Source organism: Bison bison, unplaced genomic scaffold, assembly GCF_000754665.1.
Source record: "Bison bison bison isolate TAMUID 2011002044 unplaced genomic scaffold, Bison_UMD1.0 scf7180017864043, whole genome shotgun sequence".
NCBI classification, from domain to species: domain Eukaryota; kingdom Metazoa; phylum Chordata; class Mammalia; order Artiodactyla; family Bovidae; genus Bison; species Bison bison.
The window spans coordinates 3,679,862-3,691,823 of record NW_011494615.1 but is presented as its reverse complement, the minus strand read 5'-3'; the positions used below and the strand labels follow the sequence as shown (position 1 = coordinate 3,691,823).

Below are 11,962 nucleotides of genomic sequence, written 5' to 3'. Positions count from 1 at the left end.
CCTGTCTGCAAAGCCTCTGTGCTGACATCTGCAGCACCTGTCCTGGTTTTCTGGCACTTGTGTTTATGCAGCCCTCGTCATAAGGGGCACAGGCCACGATGAAGGGGCTTTGGAGAGCTGTCGGTGGGGAGAGCTCCTGCTTGGAGCCCAGAGGACCGGGGGGCAACCTGAGCCTAAGGACTCCAGCTTGTGTTTCCTCTCTCCCTCCCTCCTGATCTAGGATGGACACCAGGAGGGGCCTCCCTGACATTGAGAGTCACAGGGACCTCCACATATGGATCATTGAGGTGAGCAGTACGACCAAACAGAAGAACTGGGCGAGTGTTCGGGTCTCTGAGACTAGGCTTCTCCCACCCCAGAGGGTCATGGTTGCTCTCCTGAGTCCTCAGGAGGCACCCTCCTCTCCCAGAACCTGCAGATGGTGCCGGTCCCCGAGCCGGCTTACGGGAACTTCTTCGAGAAGCACTGCTATGTCGTTCTGCACGTGAGCACTTGAGGAGCCTTTTGGGGGACTGGGCGGGGGGAGGGGCACAGCCCACTGGGGGCTCTGATGATGCAGATTAAGCTCCATCCTGGAAAGAGGCAGGCTGGGAGCCCAAGAATCGCATCCCACAAGGAGGCTGCTGCTGCCCTTGAGGCTTTTTTACCCTCCCCTCCGCATTCTCCCTCTCTTAGCTGCGGAAGCACCTGACCAGTCTCCCCAAAGCCCTTGCTACCTCCTCCACCTTGGGCCCCAGCCCACCCCACCCACCCCTGGGACCCCAGCCCCCTACCACACACACGCAAACTCTTGGGCCCTAGGTCCCCCAGAGCCTGAAGGCCACACCGGGCGTGCCCAAAGACCTGCACTACTGGGTCGGCAAGATGGCGGCACCGGGGGCGCAGGGCGCGCCGGGCTCCTTCCTGCAGCATCTGAAGGAGGCGCTGGGCGGCGCCACCGTGCAGCACCGCGAGGTGCAAGGCCACGAGTCCGCCTCTTTTCGAAGCTACTTCCGCTCGGGAATCATGTGAGTGAGACCGGCAGGGGGCTGATAGGGCCAGAAGCTGTGCGGTGGCTGGCAGCTGGGGCAACTGGCTTCCTCATCACAGCGTGTGGGGTGTGTTGGGGTTGTTCTGTGTTTTTTTTTTAATATATAGAAATCATACCATACAACCTACCCATATAAAATACACAATTCAGTATTTATAGTATATCCACAGACTTATGTGATCCATCACTACAGTTTTAGAACGTTTTCGTCACCCCCCAGAGAATACCCCTACCCTTTAGCATCATCCCCACTTCCTCGCATACTCCCTTCCCTCCATCCGTTTAGATTTCTCTCTTCTGGACATTTTACTTAAATAGAATTAGACAATGCCGTGTGTGCTTATACCACATTTTATTTGTTTTCACCACTTAATGGATATTTGGCTTGTTTCTACTTTTTAGCTGTTACAGGTAATACTGTTGTGAACACTGGCATACAGGTTTGGGCTAGTTTTTGCCCCCATTTTTACTGAGATATACAGGACTGTATCAGTGTAAGGCGTACAGCACAACGGTTTTACTTGCAGGTATCGTGAAGTGATTACTGCAGTAAGTTTACTCACATCCAGTACTGTACATAAATCTTTGTGTGGACATTTGTTTTTCATTTCTCTTGGGTGTATACCCAGGAGTGGATCCCAGTTTTGTTTTGAGTTCGCTTTTGTGTTACCATGCCCAGGATAAATATGTCTTTTGCTGTAAATTGCTTCAAACATGTTTTTAATTACCAAATGCATTGAACCATAGGAAACTGCCAGTATTCGATCATTCTGTTGAACCAAATACATGTAAATAGTGTGTACATAAATGCATGCACACATGTATACATGCACATGCAGAAAACATGCCAGCCCATATATGTCCACCTACCAGTGGGCACACATCAGTGAGTATTCATGTCCACCTACACACATACACAGTTACGTGAATTCCATGCATACACATCTATACTCACACGGATATAGATACACATACCCACATGCATACATGGATATGCACATGCGTGTGTCCACATATCTACACACGGATAAGCACATGCACAGTCCTGCCCCCATATGCTTGCACACGCGTGTTCATATCTACTTGCACATACATGTTAGGCACATGTGTGTCCCCACATGTGCGCGTGCCCATGTTCGTGTCTGCACTCACTGCCCGAGTGGCAGTCTGTGGTCTCACGTGGGACCCTGTGCTCTCCTCAGCTACAGGAAGGGAGGCCTGGCCTCTGCCCTCAAGCATGTGGAGACCAACGTGTACAATATCCAGCGACTGCTGCGCATCCGAGGGGGGAAGCACGTGTCGGCCACCGAGGTGAGAGCTACGAGGGATGCCGCCTGACCTTGGACTCAGCTGGACTGCATGTCCTGGAGTGTCGGGAGGTGTGGAGGGCAGTGGGGGCAGTGAGGGGAATGTGGGCGGTCGCCTATCCTGATGAGGAGAGAGAAGGCAGAGCCCAGCTTCCAGCCCCACCTCTGCCGTGTCTCCTCTGACCCTTGGTTTCCTCGTCTGTCCCGGAGCACATTAAGACCTAGGACAGGGAGGCGGACGAGATGATGCACCTGGGTGGCCCCGGTAAGCAGCACCATGAGAGAGAGGATGATCTGGGGAGGTGCACGGCCCCACACTCTCATACACATATTCATTGCCACCCATAGGCACACACAGCCTCTCCCACTGCTACCCCAGAGCCACTGGGCCTATTGAGAGCCTTTGTGCAAATTAGACCTGAGTGCTCCTTACTCCTGTCAGGATATTGATGGAAAATACTGATCCTGTGAGAACAAGATGGTCTCCTGCCATCCAGTGTAGTGAACAGTCAGGAGTCTGACACCTGCCCCGAATTGTGCACATTACTGTCGACACAGTTCTGGGACGCACACACAGTCCCGCCCAGCTCATGCAGTGTCACCCGTTGATTCAGTGACCAAACATCTGGCTCATGCAGGGCCACCATGCAGCCCGAGGTTTTGCCTGTTAGCCTGCCATAACTATTCAGAGCCCCCACTTTTCCTCTCAAAAGTGCCTCTGTTGGGGTGATAATTGCCCTCAGCCCCAGATCACACACTGTCTCCTACACAGGCACACGTGCTCTGTCACCCAGGAGCACACACAGCTACACACATGGAGAAGCAGATGCGTGAGCCCCACTTGTATCCATGTGTCCACGTACACACGCACTGCTGTGGACACACGCCAAGAAGTGCCAGATTCAGTCACGGACACCCTGTGAAAGGAAGCATATTGGAGTCACAGACACCCAGAGACGCACCCAGCCACACCCACACAGTGACCCTTGAGGTCTCATGTGCTTACACCGATGCGTGCCTACACACAGCTCACACATACACCGCACACACCACACCACACTCATACATGCAGCTCGCTGCACACAAGTGACACACCTGAGCTATGCTCACGTGGGCAGGGGCTGGCTGTGGGCCTTCCCGGGGTCCAGGTAGTATGACCCCTCGTCTCCTCCCTGACCCTGGCCCTCGCAGGTGGAGCTCTCCTGGCACAGCTTCAACAATAGTGATGTCTTCCTGCTGGACCTGGGGAGGATGATGATCCAGTGGAATGGGCCCAAGGCCAGCGCGGCCAGGAAGGCGCGGGTCAGTGTCTGCCCCAGGAACAAAGGGCTGCAGGGCTTGGGAGGAGGGATGGTCCTCCATGGGCCCATCCTCCAGCCACCCCAAGAAGTGGGCATGGCTCTCCGCCCAAGAAGCTGAGCAGTACCTACAAGCTGAGTCCAGATTCCACACTGGGGGTACCCCTGGATACCAGGATCAGGAGGTACCTCCCCAGGCCCCCCACCTCTGGGAGCTGAGCAATAACAGGAAGGGTCTGGGCTGGAATGTCTGAGAGGTGAAGAGGGCATGCTGGGGAGGCCCTGACTTCCAGCTCTGGTCCCGCAGGGCCTGTTCCTGACCCACAGCCTCCGGGACAGGGAGCGTGGCGGTCGTGCACAGGTCAGCGTGGTGGATGATGAGGCTGAAGCCACTGACCTCATGGAGATCATGGAAGCTGTGCTGGGCCGCAGAGTGGGCAGCCTGCACGCCGCCATGCCCAGCAAGAGGATGAATCAGCTGCAGAAGGCCAATGTCCACCTCTACCAGTGAGCAGGCCTTGGGAGTGGGCGTGTCCCAAGGGTGGGTGTGTCCGTCATTACCGCAGTCACGTGGTGCCTCTAGGAAGGCCTCTAGGAAAGGCTCCTGGCTGTCTGGAGCAGGCCATAAGGCACCTTGGCCTCAGCCTGTACTCTAGCATGGCTGCCTTCCTGAGAAACTCATTGTACAGACAAGGCGACTGGGGCCCTGAAAAGGCCAGGGCACTGCCCAAGGCTTCATAGCAAGGCTGCGAAGAACCCAGCCCCCAAGCCTTCTGCTTCTGGAGGCAGGAGGGGCGGTGGCAGCTGGAGTGGAGCCAGGCCAGGAAGGGGCTGAACTGCCCACATCTGCATGCCTGTCCCCTAGAGTCTGCCAGAAGAGCAAGGATCTGGTGGTCCAAGAGTTGTCGACCTGCCCATTGACCCAAGACCTACTTCAGGAGGAGGTGAGGCAGGCTTGGTCCCAGCCATCCCCATCCACTCCATAACTCCAGCCCACTCCGGACCACATACTGACCAGCCCCACTTCTGATCCCAGAACTGCTACATCCTGGATCAGGGTGGCTTCAAGATCTACGTGTGGCAGGGACGCCGGGCCAGCCTCCAGGAGAGAGGGGCTGCCTTCAGGAGGGCTCTGGTGAGGCTGGGGGCCCTGTCTCAGAGGGTCGTTGTGCCACCCTGGGGTCTGAGGATGGGGGACATCTGTGTTCTGGGGTCTAAAGGGAGGGGTAGTCCTGCCCTGGGGCCAGGAGGGGGATACCTCGTGCCCTTGGAGCCCTGTCTGATGGAGGAGAATATAACCTGGTCCCGGGGTCCGAGCCTGGAGACCCACTGCCCTATCTGAGGGAGGAGACACACTCTGACCACAGATCCCAGGGGAACACACGGCCCCTCTCTAGGGTACCACAGGCTTGTGGTACCCTGGGGGACCTACCTTGAGGTCTGAGGATTTTCCAGCACTGGGCCCACCTTCCTTTTCCAGGAAGGGAGGCAGGGTTCTGCCTGGGGTCTGAGGGGTGGTCATAGCCCGCCCTTCCGGAGGCCCGGAGTAAGGGGAACCTGCGTGTCCTTGGGGACCTCGGAGAAGTCGGTAGTGTCAGAGCCAGCTCCTTATGCGGGTCACGAGCTCAGTTAATTAATGCTGCTCAGTGCACAGCTGGCCCCGCAGGTCCCGCGGGGTAGAGTGGAGCAGTGGGCCCCTGGGCCACACGCCTCACCCAACTCCCGCCCCAGAACTTCATCCAGGCCAAGGGCTACCCGAGCTACACCAGCGTGGAGGTGATGGACGACGGCGCCGAGTCGGCCGGGTTCAAGCAGCTCTTCCGATCGTGGTCTGGGCAGCAGCGCAAGAACAAGAACCTTAGTGGGATGGGTGAGAGGGCGTGGCCAGAGAGCGGGGCGGGGCTCCGAGCTGCAGTGGGCGGGGCAGGGCCCAGAATATCCCCGAGAAGAGTGAGGGGTGTGGCTGGAGGGGGCTTTTTGGTGATGGGCGGGGCAAGACACCCTCTGTCCCACCCTCAGGTAAACTGCTTCAGGTGAAGCTAGACGTGGGCAAGCTGCACAGCCAGCCTGAGCTAGCCGCCCAGCTCAGGATGGTGGACGACGCTTCTGGGAGCATGCAGGTGAGGGGCACTGGCTTGGCTGGGTGAAGATGTCTTCAGGTGAACCATGTGGCTGCTAAAGTGTCGCAGGTATGCCCTAGTGCACGTCTGCACACAATCAGGGACCCTCGGGGGCATGTGTACACGTACCCACACCGCCCCTGAGCCAGCTCATACTGTGTGTGATAGTATTGTCTCACACAGTGGCCACTTGCTGGTAACATGGCACTCAGCACAGTAACATCTGGACAATTAATTGTGCCCTTTTGTCGTATGTTTGACACAACCATACCTATTATATTATAGACACATACACCTTTGTCACTGCACTTATTCACAGTTAGGTACACAGTTGCAAACATGTAGCTGTACAAACTCTACATCACACATGATCACACCCCCACACCCAACCTTCAACACAGTCACACCCTGTCAGCTCCCTGTCTGGGCTCAGACAACGTCCTGGGAGATGCAGCGTTTGGGGGCTACTTCCAGGCTCTGTATAGGGCAGGGTTGCCTCTTGACTTACTGGGTCACCCCTGGTCAGGGCCCTTAATGTCTTCAGGACTCAGTTGTTTAGAAGGCTCATTTTTTAAAGTCTTTAAAATGGGGCTAAATCTGTGGTCCCACCTGGCCCCCAGGCTGGTGTGCGGGTGCTGTGGGATGATGGGAACAGGACAGTGGGCCTGTTTGAGGGGTGCTAGTTCTCAAGGTCGGCCAAGGTCAGAGAAAATACAGTTTCTCCAAGGTTCCCTCCAACTTTTGCCCTGATATGGATGGACAGTGGCAATGAGCGGGGAGGAGGCTGAGAATAGGAGGACGGGGAGCAGGGAGAGAGGATGAGAGGTTGGAGGACAGGGAGAGACTGAGGGAGGAGGGAGAAGACAGAGGGAGAAGACAGAAGCTAGAGGGAGGAGGGGGTAGGGCAGGGCGGGAGGGCTGAAGGCCCAGGAGAGGAGAAAGGGAATCAGGGAGAGGTGGGGTACCCAGGCAGAGACCAGCGGAAAATGGAGATAAGGGCAAGGAAGGCAGGAAGGAGGGGTCTGTAGCCCAGACCCCAAGTACCAAGGCAGGGACGGGACCCACCCACCCCAGCAGTGGGGGAACAGGCAGCCAAGGGGAGGGCTCAAGCCAGGAGGCCTGGCTGCCAGGTGAGTGCGGCTCCTGGAGGCATGGGACGGGAGTCAGCCTCTTCTGCAAGAAGCAGGATGCTGGGTGCTCTGGTCTTTTCCAGAGACTGTTATCAGGCCTCAGGATGCCCCGATATTGTTTCTTACTACATCAAAGTGAGCACTGTTACCCCCACTTTACAGGTGGAAAAAGATTTACACTTTACAGATTCACTTTACAGGTGAATCTCAGCGTGGACTCACTGCCCATGTGGGTGACCAGGATTCGACCGGGATCTCCCTGGCTTGGCTCCCCACAGGAAAAAGAAATCATGCTAAGTGTGACAGACTGTTTCCTTTTCAGTCTTTGAACAGGCTTTGCTTTTCTAAATGACACTTGAGAAAAGAAAAATTTTCCAAGAACCCCTGGGCCTTGCTTCCACCCAGCTTCTGCTCCCCTGGCCTGAGCAGCAATCAGCAGTGCAGAACCTGTCTGGCCTTTGCTCAGCTGTGGCTGGTGGGCTCAGGCTGGGGTGGCCTGAAGCAGCCGGGGCAGCCTCTGGAGTCCTCCCTACTTGTTTGTTGCAGGTGCTCCACACCAACTCAGAGTCCTGGCTGCGAGCAGCCTGGCGCAGATGTAGGCCCCAGGGGTCTGTGGGGGGAGCACAGAGCCTGGGGTGGGTGCACACCTTGGGGGGAGCCCCTTGCCTGCACAGGTGCGGCCGGCCTCTGGCTGCGGAGAGCTTCCTGGCTGGACAGGTGGGTGGGCTGGTTTAGGTGGAGGCACCACCCGTGCCTGTCGGTCCCCTGTTCCCCAGATATGGTGCATCCAGGATTCACGCAGGCAGCCTGTGGACCCCAAGCGCCACGGACAGTTGTGCGCTGACAGCTGCTACCTTGTCCTGTACACCTACCGGAGGATGGGCCTCATCCAGCACGTCCTGTACCTGTGGCAGGTGCGCCGGCCTGAGTCGGGTGGCGGGCACCCTCAAGCCCTGAAGCGGAGGAGCCAAGGACGGGGCCTGTGACCTGCGCGGGCCCTCACCGCTCCCGCCCACAGGGCCTCCAGGCCACGGCACATGAGGTCAGCGCCCTGAGGGGCAACGCCGAGGAGCTGGACCTGTGGTACCGTGGAGCCCTGGTGCAGGAGCACGTGACCATGGGCAGCGAGCCCCCCCACTTCCTCGCCATCTTCCAGGGCCAGCTCGTGATCTTCCAGGTAGGGCTCACCTCGCTGCCGCCGCCACGGCCTCCCCAGTCCTCTGTGTGCCTGTGGCCTTTCCATGCCCAGGCTGAGCACCTTCTCTGCAGGCCAGGGGCCAGCCTACCGCCCCTCAGCTTCCTGGTGTTTCTCTGAGGCCCAGGCGCTCCGAGGGTGACCCCGGCCTGCCCCAGTTTCCTCCCCCATCCCCAGAGCCAACCACAGAACAGGGGCGCAGTGAGGAAGCTGAACAGAAGGGGAGCCGGGGCCTTGTCTGGGGTCACACACAGACCCAGCTGCTCTCCACTCTCCACCTTTAAAGCCTGGGGGACCCTTGCTCTGACCCCTCCGAGATGGGGTGAGGGATCCATTTAGAAAGGGCCTAGTGCCCTATTCCAGATTAAGGGGCTTTTCCCACTACACACTCACAGAGAACAGAAAATAGAGGTAGCTTTAAGAGGGGGCCCTGGGTGCTGATGCAGTACAGCCCCCGCCCTGGGAGAGGGGGCACCCCAGGACCCCTTACCTCAGCCTGAGGCCCAGTCCTCTCATAGGGGCACCCCAGGCACAGCAGGAAGGGGCAGCCAGCACCCGCCGTGAGCCTCTTCCACATCCAAGGCACCGACAGCTACAACACCCGGACCATGGAGGTGCCAGCCCGCGCCTCAGCCCTCAACTCCAGCGACGTCTTCCTGCTGGTGACAGCCAACCTCTGCTACCTCTGGTTTGGAAAGGTAGCCCACGCCCGGGGCAGGGGCACCAGGCCAGGGAAGTCCACTCCTCAGCAGAGGCTGACTGCAAGCCCAGCCTCAGACAGGCCAGGAGGGAGGCGGCGGAGAGCCACCTGTGCTTTCTGGAACCTGGGGGAAGTTATAACGTGACAGGTGGACAGGGGCGTCCACAGGTCAGAGCCACGCCAGGCCGGGGCCACCTCCTCTCCTTCCGGCCTCGTTCAGGGACCACGTCCCTCCCCAAGTGTCTTGGGGATCTTCAGCTGATCTTCAGCGTAAAACCTGAATGATCTGCAAGTCTAGAGGTCTCCATCCTGTGCTCCGACCTGGAGAGGGTCCCTGTGACCTTGATCGCCTGAGGAGACAGAAGCCGGGGGGCGGGCGGGGGCGGGGCAGGGAGGAAGGGAGACGCTTGTTCACGCTGGGCCGCTAGCCCAGGCCCCACGGGACTCCTGCTCCCAGGCCCCCATTAGCGGGGGCTGAGGGGCTAGAGGTGAGGCCCTCTCCCGCTGCAGGGCCTGACCCAGCTTCCTGCCTTGCAGGGCTGCAGCGGTGACCAGCGTGAGATGGCACGGACGGTGGTCACCATCATCTGCAGGGAGGATATGGAGATAGTGCTGGAGGGTCAGGAGCCTCCCAACTTCTGGGAGGCTCTGGGGGGCCGGGCGCCCTACCCCAGCAACAAGAGGTGACAAGGCTGGGAAGAGGGGAGGAAACTGAGGCCCAAGAGGGTGGGTGATTAGTTACGAATCACACAGGGAACTAGACAGAGCCCAGGAGCCCACCCCCTCTTCTCCCCATCACTGACTTGTAGCGGGAAGATGCTGGGGAGAGCGATGCAGTGGCGCCCTCTGCTGGAGAAATGTACTCCCTGCACGGTCCCGTCCTGGACCATCCAGGACGCAGAGGGCCCGAGGGCAAAAGCGCCGTCCCCCAACCCCGCACTTCCCAGAGGTGGTGTCCCCAGGGTAATGGGACATGTGGGGAAACAGCGTGTGTGCAGTGTGCCAGAATAGTGTGCGTGTCGTGTGTAAATGGATAAGGAAAGGCAGAGGTCTCTCGGGGCTCTGGAAGCAGAGTGCTGGTCTCTCTGTGTGTGCGGGACCTGGCTATTCCCCCCACTGTCTCCTGAGCGCCTACATTCTGCGGTCCCTTCTCTCAGTCTGGCTTCCCTCCTCCTACTCCTCCCACCTTCGGCCTGAGGCGCAGCTCCTGAGCTCCCAGCCCGGGGTGGGGCCAGCGGCTTCTCCCTCCGGGGGGAGCAGGACTTCCCCTGGGCCCTCCCTGCCCTCCCGCCCTCCACACTCAGCCGGCTCCCTGCTCCTTCCCGACGCTCCTTCCCCGGGAAGTTCACGGGGCAGCTTGTGCTTCGGCTGCCTGTGGGTAGACAGATCACCTAGCTTTCTCCACTGACACACGGAGGCCTGGAGGAGGGCAGGCGTTTTGGGAGTAGACCCTGGGATGGGGGAGCTCAGAGGAGGGCCAGCGCGTCCTGCCCTAGGAGGCGTTGTGTCCCAGCCCCGGAGGGGTGGTGGAGGGGTGCTGTGCGGAGGGCTGGCTTGGCCCAGGCTGCCAGAGGCCCAGGGCTCTCTGCGCCCCTCACAGCCTTGTGCCATGCTGGCCAGGCCCCCCGAGGATGTGTGCGACTTTCAGCCACGACTGTTTGAGTGCTCCTGCCAGGCGGGCCCCCTGGTCCTCACAGAAGTAGTGTTCTTCAGCCAAGAGGACCTGGACAAGTATGACGTCATGCTGCTGGACGCCTGGCAGGAGGTGCGGTCACCTGGTGCCCGGGTGGGGTGTGAATGGGATGGGCCTGCGCCTAACTGGGGAGAGTGTGTGTGGCTTCGTGTATCTAGCCACGTGACTGCATATAAGGCTGCGGGTGAGTGACTGCCTGTGACCCTGAGACCCTGAGACCCTGAGGACGGTGATCCTGTGGCTATGGATGAGACGCGGGGAGCCCGTGGGAGGCTGTGGCTGTGTGTCTAGGGCTCACATGCGCTGGAGTTGGGTGCAGTGTACCTGTGTGCCTTCTGACCGCGGAAGCCCAGGCGACCAAGTGCCTGTGGCTGACGTGTCAGTGCTGAGTGGGTGTCCGTAAAGTGACTGCGTGTGTGTATACATATGTGTGTGTAGTGGCCATAAAGTGACTGCGTGTGTATATGTATGTGTGTATTGGCCATAAAGTGATTGTCTGTGTGTATATGTGTGTGGTGTCCATAAAGTGATTATGTGTGTGTGTGTGTGTGTGTGTGTGTAGTGGCCATAAAGTGATTGTCTATGTGTATATGAAGAGATGGCAAGAATACACAGAAGAACTGTACAAAAAAGAGCTTCATGACCCAGATAATCACAATGGTGTGATCACTCACCTAGAGCCAGACGTCCTGGAATGTGAAGTCAAGTAGGCCTTAGAAAGCATCACTACAAACAAAGCTAGTGGAGGTGATGGAATTCCAGTTGAGCTCTTTCAAATCCTGAAAGATGATGCTGTGAAAATGCTGCACTCAATATGCCAGCAAATTTGGAAAACTCAGCAGTGGCCACAGGACTGGAAAAGGGCAGTTTTCATTCCAATCCCAAAGAAATGCAATGCCAAAGAATGCTCAAACTACCGCACAATTGCACTTATCTCACACGCTAGTAAAGTAATGCTCAAAATTCTCCAAGCCAGGCTTCAGCAATACATGAGCCGTGAACTTCCAGATGTTCAAGCTGGTTTTAGAAAAGGCAGAGGAACCAGAGATCAAATTGCCAACATCTGCTGGATCATCGAAAAAGCAAGAGAGTTCCAGAAAAACATCTATTTCTGCTTTATTGACTATGCCAAAGCCTTTGACTGTGTGGATCGCAATAAACTGTGGAAAATTCTGAAAGAGATGGGAATACCAGACCACCTGACCTGCCTCTTGGGAAACCTATATGCAGGTCAGGAAGCAAGAGTTAGAACTGGACATGGAACAACAGACTGGTTCCAAATAGGAAAAGCAGTACGTCAAGGCTGTATATTGTCACCCTGCTTATTTAACTTATATGCAGAGTACATCATGAGAAACGCTGGGCTGGAAGAAGCACAAGCTGGAATCAAGATTGCCGAGAGAAATATCAATGCTGCTGCTACTAAGTCGCTTCAGTCATGTCCGACTCTGTGCAACCCCATAGACGGCAGCCCACCAGGCTCCCCCGT

At 57.6% G+C, this 11,962-nt stretch overlaps 1 protein-coding gene across 2 annotated transcripts in view; it reads left to right on the top strand.

Moving 5' to 3' along the window:
• Positions 1-219: 219 nt before the first annotated feature.
• VILL (villin-like) overlaps positions 220-11,962 on the top strand; it is a 16,062-nt gene continuing 4,319 nt past the window's right edge. The window contains exons 1-15 of one of the 2 annotated variants that reach the window (XM_010835510.1): positions 220-287; positions 410-484; positions 802-1,007; positions 2,233-2,341; positions 3,529-3,639; positions 3,943-4,142; positions 4,501-4,579; positions 4,672-4,770; positions 5,367-5,505; positions 5,655-5,755; positions 7,662-7,799; positions 7,904-8,062; positions 8,599-8,778; positions 9,318-9,463; positions 10,401-10,545. In XM_010835510.1, coding sequence (XP_010833812.1) covers positions 222-287; positions 410-484; positions 802-1,007; positions 2,233-2,341; positions 3,529-3,639; positions 3,943-4,142; positions 4,501-4,579; positions 4,672-4,770; positions 5,367-5,505; positions 5,655-5,755; positions 7,662-7,799; positions 7,904-8,062; positions 8,599-8,778; positions 9,318-9,463; positions 10,401-10,545 — 1,953 coding nt within the window. In that variant the 5' untranslated portion in view covers positions 220-221. Of the gene's footprint in view, positions 288-409; positions 485-801; positions 1,008-2,232; positions 2,342-2,536; positions 2,603-3,528; positions 3,640-3,942; positions 4,143-4,500; positions 4,580-4,671; positions 4,771-5,366; positions 5,506-5,654; positions 5,756-7,661; positions 7,800-7,903; positions 8,063-8,598; positions 8,779-9,317; positions 9,464-10,400; positions 10,546-11,962 lie in introns of those variants that run through there. The other variant, XM_010835511.1, reaches the window with a different exon arrangement.